The following is an 18349-nucleotide window of genomic DNA, read 5'->3' on the forward strand; positions in this document are numbered from 1 at the left end:
GGCCACTGGCCGCCATGGTGACAGCCATGACCCAGATGGGCCACCTCTGCAGGCCTCATTTTACTACGGGGACTGAGCTGTCATCTCTGATTATTCTCTGGTCCTACCAGAGTCCACATCTGCTCAGCGTATTTGCTGAGTACTGACCATGTATAAGATGCTGTGCTTTGTTTTAGACTCTTTGCTACTCTGAAAGCAACAGGATTGTAAGTTGGCCAGGGTTGGGAGTCCCAGACCCCTGCAGGGGAAGATGGAAACCAAGATCCAAGGTTGTGGGGAGCCTTTGGCATCTTTGTGGCTCTTCCTCTCTCAGAGTAAACCCAGCCAATGGGTCAGAAGTGCCTTCCTTTTCCTCTAGGAAAAAGTGCTTTTTGGGTGGTGCCAGTGTCTCAGTGAGTAGGGCGCCGGCCTCATATACTGAGGGTGGTGGGTTCAAACCCTGCCTGGGCCCAACTGCAACAAAAAAATAGCTGGGTGTTCTGGCAGGCGCCTGTAGTCCCAGCTACTAGGGAGGCTGGGGCAAGAGAATTGCCTAAGTCCAGGAGTTGGAGGGTGCTGTGAGCTGTGATACCATGGCATTCTACCAAGGGCAATAAAGTGAGACTCTGTCTCTTAAAAAAAAGTGCTTCTTTACTTTTTTAGGAGGGTGGAGAGGTCAGAAGGAGCTGGTGGAAAGTACAGGCTCTCACCAGAACAAATGCACATGTGTGTAGCCCCATGTGTATGGCCTCAAGGGTGCACCCATGAGCCCACGTGGACCCAAGTTACTGGCTTGCTCCTGTCACCGAGCAGCTCATTCTAACCGAGCCCTGTAGGAGTACCTTGCCCACGTGTGGGTCAGAGAGTGGAGGGTGGCAGAGGAGGTCCGTCCTGAGCTGGCAGGTAGGGGCAGCCAGTCCTAGTAGGCAGGGGCTTGCTCACCGTGTCCCCTCATGGAGCTGCCTTCAGAGCCTGGGCAGTGTCCAGAGAGGGATGAGTGGACTCTGCCAACCCCCTTGAAATGAAATTTCTCCTTAACTGGCTGCTCTGTGAACATCTAACTTCATGGAAAACACAGTCCTCAAGGCCACACAGACCTCTAAACCTGGGAGACTCCCTTGGGCCCTGGATCTGTCTGGGTGCACTCTCCTCTCACATACAGGTGAAGGAAGGGCTCCTAGCGTCCTAGCTCCAAGAGCGGGAGCTTCTGGGTGCACTCTCCTGTCACATACAGGTGAAGGAAGGGCTCCTAGCGTCCTAGCTCCAAGAGCGGGAGCTTCGGACCTCATGGTCATGGTCCCTGACAGCCAGGGCCCAACTGAGGAGCTCACAGTCCCCACCCTGCTGCTGTCCCACTTCTGACTCTAGCTTGGCTGTGGGCTAGTTCTATAAGATGCTTAGGGTGGAGGGCAGCAGGGGACGGGCAGCGGAGGGGGACAAAGGAGAGATGAATGAGCTTCCAGGGAATCCTCGGAAAACTACCATTCCTGGGGTGGGCAGAGCCCCACGGCCACCAGAAGGCAAGTTGCTGGTCTGCCCAGCTCTGGTCTGAAAGGTAAGGGCCCCTTTTGTTTCTCTTACTTTCTCCTCTTTATTCTGGGCCACCTACTTTGAGGGGTAGACTTGGTAGAGAGCATACAAAGCTAGGTGGCTGTGAAGTAGGGCGATGCCTAGAGTGATGAGGTTGATGTCTTAAATCAGCTGGAACGGGGCTACTAAGAAGAGAACGAATAAATAAAGCCATACTTTAAAAAACTGACCCAGATTGCTGACACCCTTATTCGGAGGTGAAATAAAGGCAAGATCTGCTCAAACCATTAGGCTGGATGCTCTTTGGATCTCTATAACTTTCCTGATGAAAGTGCCCAGACATGAACCCTGAGGTCCACCAGTTGCAGCCAGGAGGGCCTCAGGCCCAAGAACTACCGGGATGTACCCTGCCCTTGCTGAAACACACAGCCTTTCTAGTCCAAGGATCTGCAGATGAAGCAAAGGGGATATTCAATGAAAACTATCAGACTCTTCCGAAACCATTATGTAATTCGTTAAGGGGAAGTTCAGTCTCAAACCTTCAAACCTATCATTTATTTTCCCCAAAAAGATACATAGGAGGGACCACATCTCCCTGCCCTGTCCCCTCAAGGCTGCTCTTGATCCTAGCTGATTTCCCTGGGTTCTCAGGTTGTGTGTGGCATGACCCACATGGTTCCTGGAGTCACAGGTACTGTGGATCCACAATGACTGGACACTTACAGTGAATGTTGAGAGAGGCTGTTGCCTGCCATCAAAAGGCAGGAGGTGTAAGCCCATAACAGTCACAGTGCTTTACACAGATGTCATCTGAGGACAGGATGTGCTGCTGCCAGTGAATGCCAGTCACCCAGAGGAATGGCTCTGCCAGTCTGTGACTACTCATGACCCAGGTCATCTTGCTTGCTAGGACACAAGTGTCAGCCTCCTGGGTCACTGCACGAGCAGCAGGCAGGGAACAGGTGCCACCTGACTCCTTCCCTTGCACCCGCTTATGCTGTAGGCTGAGAACTCAGGAGCACCTCAGAGCATGAGTAAAAATCCAATTTGTGTGGGGAAGAAAAGGAAAACCAACAAAATAAACTCCTCCATGTATCATAAAAAAAATCCCTGAAATCAGATGGGATGGTGCACTGAGGTTGTATGGAAGGTCAGGAGGCTTTGTAGAGAGTGGTTTCCCCCAGTCTGCAGGTCTGTGAAGGGACACTGGCTCACAGCTAACGTGTGTGGACAGAACCTAAAATGCAGATCTCTCCAGTCTTCCAGATGGCACAACGCTTGCTTTCTCAGGCAGAGGAAACCTCTCTTGCCCAGCCTTGAGGCCTACCAGCCCCAGTCTGCCCTGGGGTGCTCTGTGCCTCTGCTCCCATGGGGTGTGTGACCTGTGCCACTCAGCCACACTCCTTCACAGGATTAGAGCCTGAATTGTTGAAGGCAGGCCTTGTGCTCCTCTGAGCCCATTCCCCCCACCCTGCCCAGTCCTGGGAACATAGTAAATGCTCAATAAATGTGTGTTAAATTGAATTATTGAATAATAAGGACTCCTCTACTACTAATGAAATGAATAAAATAAAACTCAATAAGCAAATAAATAATGGCTTTGAGAGATGGAGATTCCCTTCCTTGATACATTTCTAAAGGGCCAGTTTCCTGTCGAGATAGTGGCAACTCTGTTTTAAGCAGCAGCAGGTGTACTAAGTGGGGGGTAGTACTGTGAGGCAGAGTAAAAGTCAAGGACCACAGAGTCCCAGGTCGGATCTAACACTGTCTCTGCCCCAATACTGGACAGAGAGCTCAGGATGCTGTCTCTGCTTTCCTTGAAGGGTTTCTAGTGCACTAGAATGACTGTTAGGCCATCGGTCGAATTCAGCTCCAGCCCGCCTTGGTTTTTGATGCCTCAGAGACTCATTTCCTATATTCCGTAGTGAGAGGAGGTGACTTTTTGAAGCCAAGATGGAGAGGGAAAAGTAGGGTAAAACACTCAAATTCAAGTTAGTTTGATGCAAAAATCCTCTGTCATAAATAAGGGATATTTCAACAGCACCAAGCCCAGAGATCAGTGGCCGTCTTGTTATGAAGTGTGCATGTGTATGAATTTAGTAGGAATATCTCTCGGCACATCTGGATAAGTAAGTGGGATGGCAAGATGAAGTGTGGAGCTGACAACCGATGTATGAAAATCAAAACATTCAACTTTTGTCCCCAAGTTCTTCTGTTGGTTAAACCAAAACTAATCCCAGATACTAGAAAAGATACTCCTTTTGATTCTAAAAATCTTTCCTTTATATGATTTTTTCATTAAGTATTCTCTCTAACATTATTATTATCATTATTTGAAACAGTCTTGATCTGTTGCCCCAGGCTGAAGTGTAATAGTGCCACCATAGCTCACAGCAACCTTAAACTCCTGGGCTCAAGTGATCCTCTTGCCTCAGCCTCCCAAATAACTGGGACTACAAGCAGCCTGCTTCAATGCCTGGCTAATTTTTCTATTTGTAGTAGAGGTGGGATCTTGCTTTTGCTCAGGCTGATCTGGAAGTCCTGAGCTCAGTGATCCTCCTGCCTTAGCCTCACAGAGTGCTGAGATTATAGGTGTGAGCCACCACCATTTCCAGCTCTTCTAACCATATTTTTAAGGGAAATTTAAAACTTTTAAAACAATGAGTAGAAAAACTGATCATGGGGAAACCAATTGGGGGTGATGTCAGGAAGAGGGTGACCCAAAGGGTAGGGAGGGCAGGAACCCTGGAAAATGCAGGCCAGAGGCACTCTACTGCGCTCCACTGCACGCAACATTCTCAGGAGTCCCTAGTAAGAAGGGCACTGGGAGAACAGAATGATGGGATGTGCTGTGGAGAAGGACTCAGGTCTCCTGATTCCCTAAGAGCTGGCACCACATGTTCTAGCATACTCAACTGCTCCCCCTCCCCCATGGCTCTCCCATGCAACTTTCCTGGGTGTCCTACACTGTAGCTCAGCGGCCAAGTCATGCTGTTTCCCACAAGCATGGAGCTGTCCTGGGTTCTGGGCACAAAGTTAGCACTAAAAAGATACATAACTGACTGGCGCCTATGCTACCCAACGGTGATCCAGCTACAGTGTGGAAGGGGGAATGCTCAGAGCTTCAAGCTGACCCGAGTTCTCAGACTGGCCAGAGAATCCTACAGATAGAGCCCTGCAATCAGCTTGATCTTGCTGTATCTTTAAGAGACCACATGTCTAGACCACGTGAGATGAACAGTCCTGAATATATGCAGGAGGCTAGGATGGTGAGTCTAAAAACAAAATCTGAAAGGGGAAACGGAAACCAAGGGTCATGTTACACCATGCTGGGTTTTTCTCCCTCCTGGTGCTTCACTGACCCTGAAGGCCAGTGCTTTTCATCTGAGCACGCTCTCCTCACCTATCCACCTATCTTTATAAGAGGATTGGACTTTGTTGGAGTAGATGGTGAGGCTTTGGCTTAAGAATTCCCCAAGGAAACTACAGCCCACACCTGAGTTTTGGTTGAGCCGCCAAGTCCACAGTGTCCAGCCTCTTTACCCTATCGCCTGCAGACTCCCCCCACAGGTGCTGGGTACAAGAAATGTTCTAAGCAAATCGCTCAGTTTGCTGTGGCCTTGACCCAATGTGTGGGCGATAGCTTTCTTAGCTGAGGTAATGTTCAAGCACGACTTGCCCAAATTTTTATTTTTAGTCCACTAACTCTTCATAACAGATGTCAGAGAAAAAGAACAACAGACCCTATGCCATCCACAATAGGAGGCAACTGTCTGCCATTTGCTATGGGTGATCTCCCCGGTCCCCTCTACCCAGGCCATACCCAGTCACTGACCAATTGCTTTTTTGATGCTTATTGACTCATTCTTCCCCTGGAGCATCTATCTGGCTGTTGGTGGTTTGGAGAGGGCCCTGCTCTAAGGTTTTCATTCACTGCTATGCCTGGAGGTCTTGGTTGTTCCTTCCCAAGCTTCCTTGACACGCCCTTGGGGTTCTCAGGGACATTCATTATTCTGCATACAAGACCTACTTCTCCAGTCTCCAAAGAAACTACCTCCCAAGACGGGTTCAAATCTAGTGGCATCACAGCAGCCCCTGTGGGTTTGACAGGTTACATTTCCAGGGTTTTCAACCCCCAGCCTGGGAATCAGAATCACCTGGAGAGCTTTCTCAAAATGCAGACACTGGGGCCCTAACTTTGGAACTTGTAATTCAGTGGCTTGGAGGGAGGTCTGGCTATTTTATATTTAGAAAGCAACATTTGTGATGCTAAAACACTTGGAGATTTTAGAGTCTGTGGGTTAGAGATATGGTCCTAGAGGCTAAGGAGGAGGAACGCTGGAGGGAACGGAAGGAAGAAGGGGAGGGTGGAAGAAGAAAGAAAGGAAGAAATGGCCATAGGAAGGTCAAAGCAATTAGGGAAATTGTCTGAAAGCAGGAGCACTGGGCTAGGAAGTGCTTCTGTCATGAATACCGAAGCAGAAGCCAGTCTCAGCTGAAGGTGTGCATATGCGCATGTGTGTGTGCGCACACACACACGTGTACACACACATATAACATGGCCATTTTGGAAAGGGGCTGGGAAAATCAGAGAGAGGCATGTCCCACGAGTCTGGGATTGTTTCTTCACCTCTGACACGTTTTCCATCCCCAGCCTGAGCTCCATCTCACACACCCCAGGGGGAAAAGCACAACACAGCTGCTGAAAATTGGTGGTTGCAGTTGTGTGCATCTTCTCGTTCCCCACTCGCTGTCATTATGACAGTGTTTCTTTGGGTCACATCTGGCTGGTGGGGTATCAATGACTTGAGGTGGGGGAGAGGAAGGGAGTGATGAAGGAAGATCACAAAAACACAGCATGGTCATTGAGCAAAGGAAATTATATCGATGCTCCCCACCCCACACCCACACTCCCAGTGCCACCTGCCCTCAATTCAATATCATGAAAGGCTTTTCCATAGCAACGTAAGAACGCGTTTGAAGCTCAGGGGTTGAGGCCCCAAGGCGTAGTCCCATGCAATCATTTATTCCATGCACATAGGCAGAAACTGACCATTAGCAGAAGGATGTTTCTGCCCTTGGCTGGCCAGAGGGACCTACCCAAGGAAGGACTAGTTAGAGCCACTTGGGAATTGGATTGGTTTGCTAAATGAAATAAATTTGCCTAAGTGTCCTAAGCTCAATTTCCTCTGTCTTACAAATTACTCAAAACCAAGTTCTTACTGAGCATGAGCCTGAGAAATGTTTTCCAGGGTTTCATTATAGGTGGAGGCAAAGGAGATTTGACTTTTGTCTTCTTTTTTGAAAGTATCACAACTCTGCAAGTGTGCCATGGCATTGGTCCAGCTGTACCACCATCAGTCAGTTTAGAATTTAGTCAGCTTCCCAGCCTGAACAGTTCTTGTTTATGACTTAATGTTCAGAGCCCGGGAGCACCCCTGGCATGCAAGGACACTTGAAGAATGTTTGCTGGGTACAAAGTACTCAGGCAAATTTCAAGGGTTCATTTACAGAGAGGTCCAAATTTCATAGCAACACTGGGTTTTGGCATAAAAATCTGGGAAAACAACAGGGTTTTTGAATCAACAGGACATGGTGCTCAAAAAAAGAAAATTAGAAGACAGAATACTGTACGCCACATTGCTGAACTGTTATCAAACTCTTCCTTCGGATACAGGAAGAAGTCAACACCTCTCTTGGCATTATTTCCTCTGTAACTGGCAGCTCTGCTCAGTGGGAAGCATTCTCACTCTTCCCTGCTTTCATTTGCAGACATGTTCCCTAGGCAGGCTCTAGATTATTTTCACGATGGCCAAATAAATTTGACTATTTGCAAAACTCTGAGAGAGATGGTATTTTTAAGACTGGCAACATGCTTTTATTCACCCGAATTTTGGAGAACAACACTGGATTCTGGCAAGTCGTGTCTCATGCTGAAGTAGGAGATACTACAAAGAATATATTTTCTGGAGTTTGTCCTAATAATGGACTTGACTCTGCCAGTAATGAAGACAGCTCAAATATGGTGTGTAAATTTGCCTGCGGGACAGGCTGTCTATAGATCCGGCTCTTCGGTGGCTCCTAGGCCAGCAAAGTAGTGTAGCCTGCTGGATGATAAAGGGGGCATCTTCAAAGTAAGAGAAGATTGATTGGTTAGCTCTAAAGAAGGGGTATTTCTAAATACACATCACATAACCATCAGGATGTTCTGACAGTACTAAAAATGACACCAGTGCATTTGTGGGATGGCGGTTCTAATGTTAAGAGTAATAAAAAATAAAGCTGTAATAGCTCTACTATTCAACAAAAATGGTTTGTTTAAGTAGTTTCTTTTTAGAAGACTAGGCCTGACTTTTTCTTCCTCCTGAACTTCTACTTTCTATGCTCTCTTTTGGGGAAAGAGGCAAGAAAAGGGACTCGACAATGGGAGAAGGAGTTGAACAGACCCTGTGGCAGGCTTGGCCAGCTTATTCCAGAAACTGACCCCACAGCTATGTCTCTCACTAGGGTCAGAAAAACAGAAAGGTGGTATTTGAATGGGAAGAAGGGGCTCAGTAGGAGAAAAGTTCATGCTTTGTTTCTCTTTGTTTGTGACCTCGAAGAAATCACAGACTCTCATCAACTATCGCATCAGGAAGGGTATGTCACCCCAACACCGTGGGGGGAGAGAACAGAGAGGTGTTGAGGGAAGACTGTGCCCCTGCCCTGCGCTGCCCACTGCCCGCTGTGTACGTACCCAGTACAGCACGTCCGTCCAGCCCTCCATGGTGATGCACTGGAACACGGTCAGCATGGCGAAGGCAAAATTGTCAAAGTTGGTGATGCCGTGCTTGGGTCCATCCCACCCAGGCTTGCACACTGTGCCATTCTGGCACTGCCGCCCGTGTCCTGTCTCCAGTGCACAAGGAGAAGGGTCGTCTTCTGCTGGAACATCTCAAATGGCCAGTGGGAAAGAGGAGATGGAAGCAGAAGGGAGGCAGGGAGATGGGCAGAGAAAGGAGAAAAGAAGTTAGAGGGAAAAGTGATGGGGTCAGGTTGATGGGCGGGCAAACAGCAACAGCAATGCAGGACACACTGGATTTAGTCCCCCCACAGAGGAACCAAACAACGCTGGGAACCAGGCATCCATCGCAGGCTGCCGTCCATTTAGTAGCTTAGTCCTTTTAATGGATTGTTATAAAAGCTGTCTTTTAACTTGAGTAACTGATTTCAAAGACAACCATTTTTATTGTCCATTCTGCTGTAACATGTCAACATCATAGTCAAATGGCAAATAAAAAAGCCCAATGATCCCACCATTTCAAGTGGAAATTGTCCAGAAAAATGAGAGGAAGTCCACCTTTTCTTTTTTTGGTGGAAAGTGCGTACAGGCTTCTGTCAGAATATCAGAGTGTATTTTGAGGGCTACACTGATCAGATTCAATAATGCTGGCTACATATGGGTCCATTTCATATCTCATTGCCAGAGATTCAAGTCCCCTTACAGTGTGGCCTTATACAGATGAAGCACAGAAAATAAACTTTGATTGCAGGGAGCAGTCCTGCCTGCAGGGTCCGAGTAACAGTGTATGAGTGCAAATGCTGCTGGCCACATTTTATCCTATGGTGGGGGACTTTAAGACTCTGCCCTCAGCTCCAGGCATTAATGCCTTTCAGAGGAGAAGAGTCATCTTCCTCTACCACCCACGGTAGCAGCAGGTGATGGGGGAACACCTCCTAGGTATGGACGGGGCTTCCAGGAAACACATAACATGCTGTCTAAGGCTGAGGCAACGCCTGGCCTCATTCCCCACGCTGGGAATAGCTACCAGCAAACCAATGCAGTAAGGGGTAGCTTACGATCCTGGAGTGCAGACCATACATTTAGATAAGACTTGGCTGATGTAATAATTTTCATTATGTTAAAATACTGAGAAAGTCTTGGCCCCAGCTACTGGAGGTAATAGTAAAAGGTAATAGAATTCACAGGAGTTGTGAAATTAAGGACCGTTTCTCAGCCTTACAGAAAGTACTGACAATAACAAAAGGAGGAGAGCCCCATTCTAATAAAGGACCACCTCTAACAGCAGGGGACAGGCTTCCAGAGAGAGGATATGCTCGGGTTCCTCACTGACACACAACAGATCGCCCAGGGGCTTTTCTTATTTCCTGCCTATCAACACTATCACAGCCGTGACTGTTCTGCCCACGAGACATAGGCTCTGTGCCGGACACTGTCGGGTGGTTGGCTTTTTCTCAGTTTGTGGCTTTAAATTCAAAACTGTTCACTCCCCAGGAGGAAGATGGAGGAGAAATATTAATCCTTAACTGAGAGATAATTCTTGGGGGAGTGGAGTTGAGTGCTTTGGTTGAAAATATAGGCCCAGTTGCACCCCCTCCCTCCTCCTCCTCCTCGTTCACTGTCATCATTGTCTTCTTGGTCATCTTTGTGGCCTCCTCCGCCTCATTCTCCTCTTGGTCCTCCTCCTCCTCTTTCTCTTCTTTGCTCTCTCTTTCTCTCAGCTTTGTTGAAATATAATTTACATGCCTTAGAATTAATCAATGTAAATGTACAGCTCAATTATTTTTAGTAAATTTGCATAGTTGTGCAGCCATCAGCACAATCCATTTTAAAGCACTTCCACCACCCCCTAAAATTCCCGTGTGCCTGTTTGCAGCCGGTCCCAGCTCCCAGCCCCAGCCCTTAGCAACCTGGCCTGCTTTCTGTCTCCATCACGTTGCCTTTTCTAGAAATTTCAGATAAATGGAACCGCACGCTGCGAGGCTTTTTGCGTCCATCTCCTTTCACTTAGCATAATGTTTGTGAGTTGCATCCATGCCGTTGCATCCATCAGGGTCGTCTGCTCCTCTTTACTGCTGAGCAGTGTATTTCATTGTGTGTTTATCCGTTCACCAGCTGACGGGCATTTGGACTGATTCCAGGTTTGGGTTACTGTGACTAATGCTGCTTCCTGGCTTATTCTTGGCCTGGTGGTTAAGGCTGCGTATAGGTCCTTTGTTCACTGACCAAGGTGTAAAGGTCTGTGTTCCTGGTCCCTGAACTGTCTGAGGGAATGACAGCGTCCTCACCTTTTCCTTATACTGAGGTCTGGCTCCCAGCAGGGCTGTATCAGTGTGGCTAAACTAAGCTGCCCTCTAGTAACATTTTGTGTGTGTGTGTGTGTGATTTTTAAAATTGTGAAGCCCTTGGAAATTTGGATGAGAGGCATTAAAGTATCACAAGAATGGAAAAGCAAGAATCTAATGTACTCGATTCTAATATGAAGCCAGCAGACGATCTAAAACCTGCTCACATAAGAGAAAAAACTCAAATCAATTCAAGGTGGGGGACAGGGGAATGAGGGGGCAGGGAGAGGGGAGGAGGGAGGGAGATATGGGGTAAAGGTGTATGACACACCTCTTGGGGGTGGGGCACAATTATAAGAGGGACTTTACCTAACAAAGGCAAATAGTATAACCTAATTCTTTGTATCCTCAGTGAACCAGAACCAATATAAAATAAATAAATAAAATTAAAAGAAAAAGAAAAAAAGAAATTTGGTTGTGAGGCTATAAAGATGAGGGGAACTAAAAAATAAATCCCAAACCTAAATAACACACACAAAAAAGTGAGTAACTCACAAAAGTGAGTTACTCACAAAAAAGTGAGTAACAAACATCTAAAAATTGAGTGTTAAACAGACTGGAAAAACAAAAATCAAACAGAGCATCCATTCTGTTGGACGATCATTTCTAGAGGGATGTGTTCAGTCGCTGTGATCAAAGTGCCAGAATGATAGGGGAGACAGGACAAAGAGAGAGGCATTTCTTTTCTCACGTTTTGCTTTTTAGCAGAATGAAGATGTACGTTGGGACTGCTCATCTGACAGCGTACCCTGCACTCTGCGGACAAGGGGAGGCTGCCTACGTGAGTTTGGATCGTGCTCCACCACAAATATATGTTAAAAAGAAAACGGCATCCAGGGGAAGTGATCTCTTCAATAAGAGGGAAGGGTCTGGGATTCAGAAAGATTATCTAAAGGCTTAAGTGCTGCTCTGCTATTTTAAATCTGTCTTGAACAACAATAAAAAAGATTTGAGAACAATTAAGAAGCAGTGATGATCTGGTAAAAATAGGTAACTATAAAAAGCACTAAAGGGAACGCTTGAAAAATGTGAACACACACAAATCAGCAGGTCCTAGCAACACGTGCTCCTGGGTGGGGGGCAACCAGCTGGGTGAGGGGCAACATGCTTCAGTGTGAAAATAGGTTGGTTTTCTTTTGCAGAGTCATGAAGTCCTGGGGAGGAAAGTGGGAATATGAGGTGGGGAAAAGAAACAAAGCAATGCAGGTTCCACATTTTAAAACAAAAACAAGGAGAGGAAGAGCCATTCTGGAGAGTCCAAATTAAGTTTTCAGTGAAATAATGGAGGCGAAGATTAGGAGAGATTTTAGAAATGCAGTTAATACCAACAAAAACATGAGATCCTGGGGGAGCTCCACTTAGCGGTTCCAAGGAGAAATTACCAACAAGAATAAATTACTTTTTTAGGACCCAACTTCAAGGAGTGAATAGAGTGAAGATGATTTCATTTCTAGGTTTTAGCCAACCGATTCTTTGCCAGTCTCCAGGGTAATTACTGTGCTTGGGAGAGCTATTCAGAGTGACCTGGCTCAGCGCACCATCAAACAGATGGGACAACCAGAAACAAAAGGTATCGGCATATGGTGATGTATCTGTTGAGGAACCAAGAAGGCACCTTGCAGATGTCTCAGGGATTAGGGAAAAGCTGCCTCTTCTGAGACCATCTTCACTAGGGACTGCCCACTGAGAGGCAGCCTCCTGGTTCACCTGGCCAGCTCCATGGCTGTCTTGTATGGACTTTATAGAAACATGGCTCAACACCAGTGGATTCTGAAATCTAAAAGCATATAAAATTCATAGTCTGTGAAATAATATCAAAAAATAAAATGAGGGGCTTGGCACCTGTAGGACAGTGGTTATGGCGTCAGCCACATACACTGAGGGTGGTGGGTTCAAACCCTGCCAGGGCCAGCTAAATAATGGTGACAACTGCAGCAAAAAATAGCCAGGTGCGTGGCAGTCGCCTGTATCCTAGCTACTTGAAAGGCTGAGGCAAGAAACTCACTTAAGCCTAAGAGTTGGAGGTTGCTGTGAGCAATGATGCACTCTATTAAGGGCACTCTACCAAGGGCAACATAGTGAGATTCTGTCTCAAAAAAATAAATAAAAATTATAATAATAGCTCACAAAACACTTTTGTATAATCTAAATTTGCAGATAATATGGTAATTTAATCCAAGTCTGAAATCTAAAAAAAAAAAAAAAAAATTAAAAGGTTACCTATTCCAAAGGTGACACAAACTCTCCAAAACACTTGGGGGTTGGTATCAAAGACTGCAATTTTTGGTCTTCTGCTTTATGGATGAAGGTCTATGCCCACATTCCTGCATGATGTTCTGCTTTCTCAGTGATAGTCACCCTGTCGGTGGATGGGGCGCCAAAGACAGTGAGTGGCATTTGTCCTATGGAAGTGATGGCATGGGCCCCTGGATTGTCATCAGATGGTAGGTTTAGGAACCAGGGGAGAGTGAGCTCTGACTGCAGAGAATTTAGAGGAAAGATTTCTGCCACTCAGAGTCTTTGGCAGTGAGGCTACTGTCCCCTGGAGCCTGGCAAGGCTCTCTCTGGAACGTGCCTCTCATTGTCCTCTGATACCCTGGCTCCCCAGCTCACGGTCATGTCCACAATGGGAGCCTACTTCTTTTCTTAATGTGCAGGACAAAGGTAAAACTACCCCCAAAATAACTGGATGAGGCTCATGGCAGGTGGCAGGCGACATCTCAGGTGCTCCTGTTTCCTGTCAAGGGTGGACAGTATGGGCTTCCATTGGCTATTATCATGGGGGAGACCATGTCTGGTCCTTATTTGAAGATAAGAGGACGCCATGAAAGGTTTCAGTGCTTGAGGTTGCCTTTTCACTGGCCCCTCTGGCTACGGCCTGGAGAACTCCCCACCCTATGTTTTCTCTGTCTACCACACTCACCCTTCCCTGGCTATCTGAGACCACTGAGGACTGACTCCCCGCTGACTTCCAACCCAGGTTCATCCCCCCTTGGAGGAGCCTGCCACATCAGAAACCATACTTTAGGCTATTCTCCCCTCGTGATGACTGCAGTCATCTGCAGTGTTTGAAGCCGTTCCCCTTTGTTTTGTGGTGCATAATATCTGACTGCACGGCAGTGCTGTCATTTTTGGCTCCATGGCAGAATTTCACCATTTCACTCTCCTGCATCTTGGTGAAAGCCACACCATCATTCACTGCTAAGCTGACAGGGAATCTTTGAGACTCCCTATCTCTGTGACTGCCTGAGGAGTTTGAGTCAAAGGAGTCATTGATCATTTCAATATAATTGCATAAACTTTAGCTGTGCTACAGTCAGCTCTTACGGAGGTTTGACAATGAGCTCTAACAAAGGCACACAACTAATATAAATTTATTGCTTCAGGACTAGCTGCAGATCAAACTGAACAAAAGGAAGGCTTTGAATAAGGGGGAAATACAAAGATCTGGTACTTAGGTTCGTAAACTTGCCACCATGCGACCCTGACAGCACTTTATGGACAGCTTGGTAAGGTTTCATAGCCTTGGCCCATCAGTGTCTCACAGATGTCATGTGGTGGTGTCTTGCTGAGTGGTGTTCATTATTGTTGCTGCCTGTTTTTGTGTGTTATTGTGAGAACGTTGGAGCTTGAATTAGAGCAATGAACAAACATTAAGTATTTTGTTAAACTTGGCAAAAGTGGAAGTAAAATCAGGGACATGTTAGTCTAAGTTTATGGGGATCATGCCATGAAGAAAATGGCAATGTACCAATGAATTAAACATTTTTCTGATGGCAGAGAAGGCAGCATGGATGAAGAGAGGTCAGGGAGCCAGTAAGAAGCAGAACTGATGAAAACACTGCACAAATTCATTGAATTGTGCATCAGAATCATCAGTTGATTGTGAGAAGCATACCAGACCAAGTAAGCATCAATAGAGGAAAAGTTAGGAAAACCTTAACTGAAAATCTCGGCATGAGAAAGGTATGTGCAAAAATGGTCCCAAAGGAGCTCACCAACGTACACTGTCTGTGAGGGACTTTTTGGCCAGTAAACAAAAAACTATATTGGAACACCCTCCCTACTCACCTTAGCTGCCACCCAATGATATTTTTCTTTACCTGAAGATAAAGGAAACATTAAAAGGAAGACATTTTGATGATATTCAGGACATCAGGGATAACACAATGATAGTTCTGATGGCCGTTCCAGCAAAAGAGTTCTGAAATTGCTTTAAAGGGTGGACTAGGTGCTGTTGTTGGTGCACAGCTTCCCAAGGGCAGGACTTCTAAGGCAACCTTAGTGATATTTAGCGCTGAGGTATCCAGCACCTTTTCTAGGATGAGTTTCTGAACTTAATTGTCAGGTATCGTATTATTCATTATATTGTTTGATAATTTTCAAAGCAAGGCTGCAAAATCTCAGAATTTTAGTTAATGGCGAGATATATATTTTTTCCAATTTTAAAGAGACTCGATTTCTAAAAACACAAGCTTTTAAAATTACTATTATGACTTAAGTAATTTAGAAATTCTCTCAAGAGTGAAACAATTCTCCATCAAAGAAGCAAAACCAATTGTTTGGCTCTGTGACTTTAGGTTTATAGGTTTTGTGTTTATTTATTTATTTTTTAAAAACTGTGGTCATGTGGCAATGACTTAGAAACCTTCCAAATATCCAGTCAATCCACCCAATCAAACTCGTTCATATATGCCAAGTAGCCTATTTTGGCTTCTGAATATGAATTTCACTCCTTGCTGTACAGATGCTATCATTCCCTCCTCACCAAAGTGAGAGGGGTCAAATTTAACTTATTAACTGGGCTGAAGGGACATGAGATGCCCTATAGGTGGGGAGGAATGAGGTATCCTTCAGTGCTCCAGACGCTTGCTCCCCTTTCTCCACCAAGATGCCAAAGACTAAGATCTTGCTGTTTGGAAAAAAAAAAATCTTCTAAATGTAACATGGCTAACCCATTTGGGGCACGGGGATTTGTTTCAACAAATTCTTTGTGTTAAAATGCTTTATATATCTGTTTAAAGGCCTTGTCAGTTTCTGTTTAAATGTTTTTTAAAAGGTCAAGCTGAGACGTTAGTAACTTAGGACAGCAGTTTGCAGCACAGCCTGCAAGCCAGAACTCCAGTTCTACTTAGGGAAGTGTTTAATGAGCCACATTGCTTGTTAAATGTATTGATTTATGGAAGGAACACAAAGAGAGAGGGCTTTCCTCTCAAAAGGAAAGCCCTAAGAAATCATGGGGTAAAGCTAACCCTTTTAGAGGAAAAGCAGTTGGCTGTTGGCAAGGGGGTGAATCCAGCCCCCTCTCCTCTGCTACCCTGGAATAGGGGCCTGGGACTTCTGCCTATGAAGGGATACATAGAAATCTAACCAGAGAAGAGCCAGGTCCAGCCCCAGGAAGGTGAAAAGACCTCAGGGCTGTGAGCCTCTTTTCCAGAAGAGGAGCTTTCCTGAGGGTTATTGGTGACAAGCCACATGGAAGTGCTGATGGAGCAGAGAGGTACAGTCATCAGGGTAGCTCTGATTCTTAAAGTATTCAGGGTTGGCTTAAAAAGTGATAGACTGACAAAAGACAGGTTACTAATTTGTTAAAATGTTTTTCAAATTGTTTAGCTCACTCAGTGTTTAATAGTGCTGAACAAAGCTTGCATTTGAATTTTTTTTTTTTAACAGACAGGGCCTCACTCTGTCACCCAGGCTGGAAGGCAGTGGCATAGCTTACTGTAACCTCAATCTCCTGGGTTCATGTAATCTTCCTGCCTAAGCCTCCTGGGTAGCAGGGACTATAGGTGTGCACCACAATGCCTAACTTTTAAATTAAATTAAATTAAATTTTATCATTTTATTTTTATAGAGATAGAGTCTTATTATGTTGCCAGGCTGGTCTTGAATTTCTAGTCTTAAGTGATCCTCCCTTCTTGGCCTCCCAAAGTGCAGGGATTACAGGCATGAGCCACTGTACTCTGCCATGTTTGGCTGTTTTAACGAAGATGGAAACAAAAATTGGAGCTGAGAGAAAAAAGGATACAGGCCTTTGCCTTTCACTTCACCATGGCATAGAAAGCTGGGGTTGAACAAAGGGGGCCCTGCCAGGACTGCTGGCCACCTGGCTGCAGCACACGCAGCTGCCTGGGGCCAGCCAGGAGGGACGGCACAGCCTCCAGGCGCTCGCCTGCACCCTCCCCTTACCTGCGATGCCCTCCTGGTTGTAGCACGTCTTATGCATCTTGCCCATGAAGAGCTCCAGGCCGATGATGGCGTAGATGATGATGACGAAAAGCACGAGCAGGGCAATGTGTAGCAGGGGGACCATGGCCTTGATGATGGAGTTCAGAACCACCTGCAGACCTGCAACAACACAGTCATGAGCAGGGAGCTGGCTGGAGCCTCAGCCTCCACTGGCAAACGGAGCACTGGCCTGGACGCCATGCTGACGCGAGCCCACACGCTCTCTCCGGCAGCTGCACCAGTGGGTATCACAGGCCCCAGTTTTTAGAGGGGAGAAATTGAGGCTTAAGGTCACACATTCAGTGGGTGGCAGAACAGAGATATAAATCCAGGTTGGCCTGATCCAAATCTGTCTTGGAGGCAAATACGAAGAAAAGGACTGGCAGATGCTGTGCTTCCGAGGGGAAGGACATGTTGTTTTCATCCATAACCACCAATTTCTCTAATATCCCATCTCGGAGACAACTGAGCATCTTTTCCTCGGAGAGCAGCATCTCAGCACAGTGAGAACTCACTTGGACTAGACACAGCCACACAGGGACTTTATCTACCAAAGTTTTCCTCATGGTGGCCTTGGAAAAAGTTCTGGAGATAGATGGTGGTGACGGTTGCACAACCATGCGAATATATTTAGCAACACTGAATTATACACTCAAAAATGGTTGAAATGGTGAATTTTGTTATGCACACATACCACAAGAAAAAAATGTTTTTTTAAAAAAAAGTTCCCAGATCCCTTTAGAAAAATAAAAGTCAATGAAAAGCCCCATTGAGCGCATGGTCTCTCGCAGGCCTGCAGGGGTGTGGGATTGACTCAACCGGACAAAGACCCCTTTCTTCAAAGCTCAACTACACCACAAAGTTCACACCAAGAATGCAAATTGTTTAAAGAGGATGCTACAAATTTTCCTTTGAAAATGGCACAAAGGTAGCTACCTATAAGTCACCCAGATTATACGCAGCCCCAGGAAAGTCACTTGTGGGATTTCTGCCCATACTGCATGCCCAAGGCCTCACATCCTAGGGGATAGGGCAGCTTCTCTTCCCTTCCAGCTCGGTCGGTTGTGTGGGAAGTCATCTCGGGGGCTATCTTTGACACACATGGCATAGGACACCCTCTTGGAGTCATGCCACTTGAGTCACTTCTAGTATCTTTACCTGACTTGCCTGCCTCCCCATTGTCTCATCCCAGCCACACTCTATGCACCACGCACAGGGAGTGTCACCTTTATACCTTCATCACCGATAAACAAAACCTTGACCACCCTCTCCCCAAACCCCGAGGCACTCACTGGTTCTTTGTGCTCTTGTTGGTGGCCACTATATCCCAAATAACCATTACTTATAGAACGCTGCTGGACAGGCCCTGGTAGGGCTGGACCAGCCCACGTACCACCATCTGAAGTTATTTATTGACATACAAGGCCTTGTCTCATAGATAAAGTTAAAAAACTGGATGCCCCAAAGATCATAGTGACAAATCAAA

General features: G+C 46.2%; 1 protein-coding gene across 1 annotated transcript in view; it reads right to left on the reverse strand.

Moving 5' to 3' along the window:
- Positions 1–18349, reverse strand: part of CACNA1C (calcium voltage-gated channel subunit alpha1 C) — a 559438-nt gene that overhangs the window by 186220 nt on the left and 354869 nt on the right. Inside the window, exons 5-6 of the mRNA XM_023516536.1 lie at positions 16825–16983; positions 8246–8442 (exon numbers count right to left, since the gene is read on the reverse strand). Coding sequence (XP_023372304.1) covers positions 8246–8442; positions 16825–16983 — 356 coding nt within the window. The remainder of the gene's footprint in view (positions 1–8245; positions 8443–16824; positions 16984–18349) is intronic.

Source organism: Otolemur garnettii, unplaced genomic scaffold (genome assembly GCF_000181295.1).
Source record: "Otolemur garnettii isolate 467f Iridium unplaced genomic scaffold, OtoGar3 scaffold00092, whole genome shotgun sequence".
Taxonomy (NCBI): domain Eukaryota; kingdom Metazoa; phylum Chordata; class Mammalia; order Primates; family Galagidae; genus Otolemur; species Otolemur garnettii.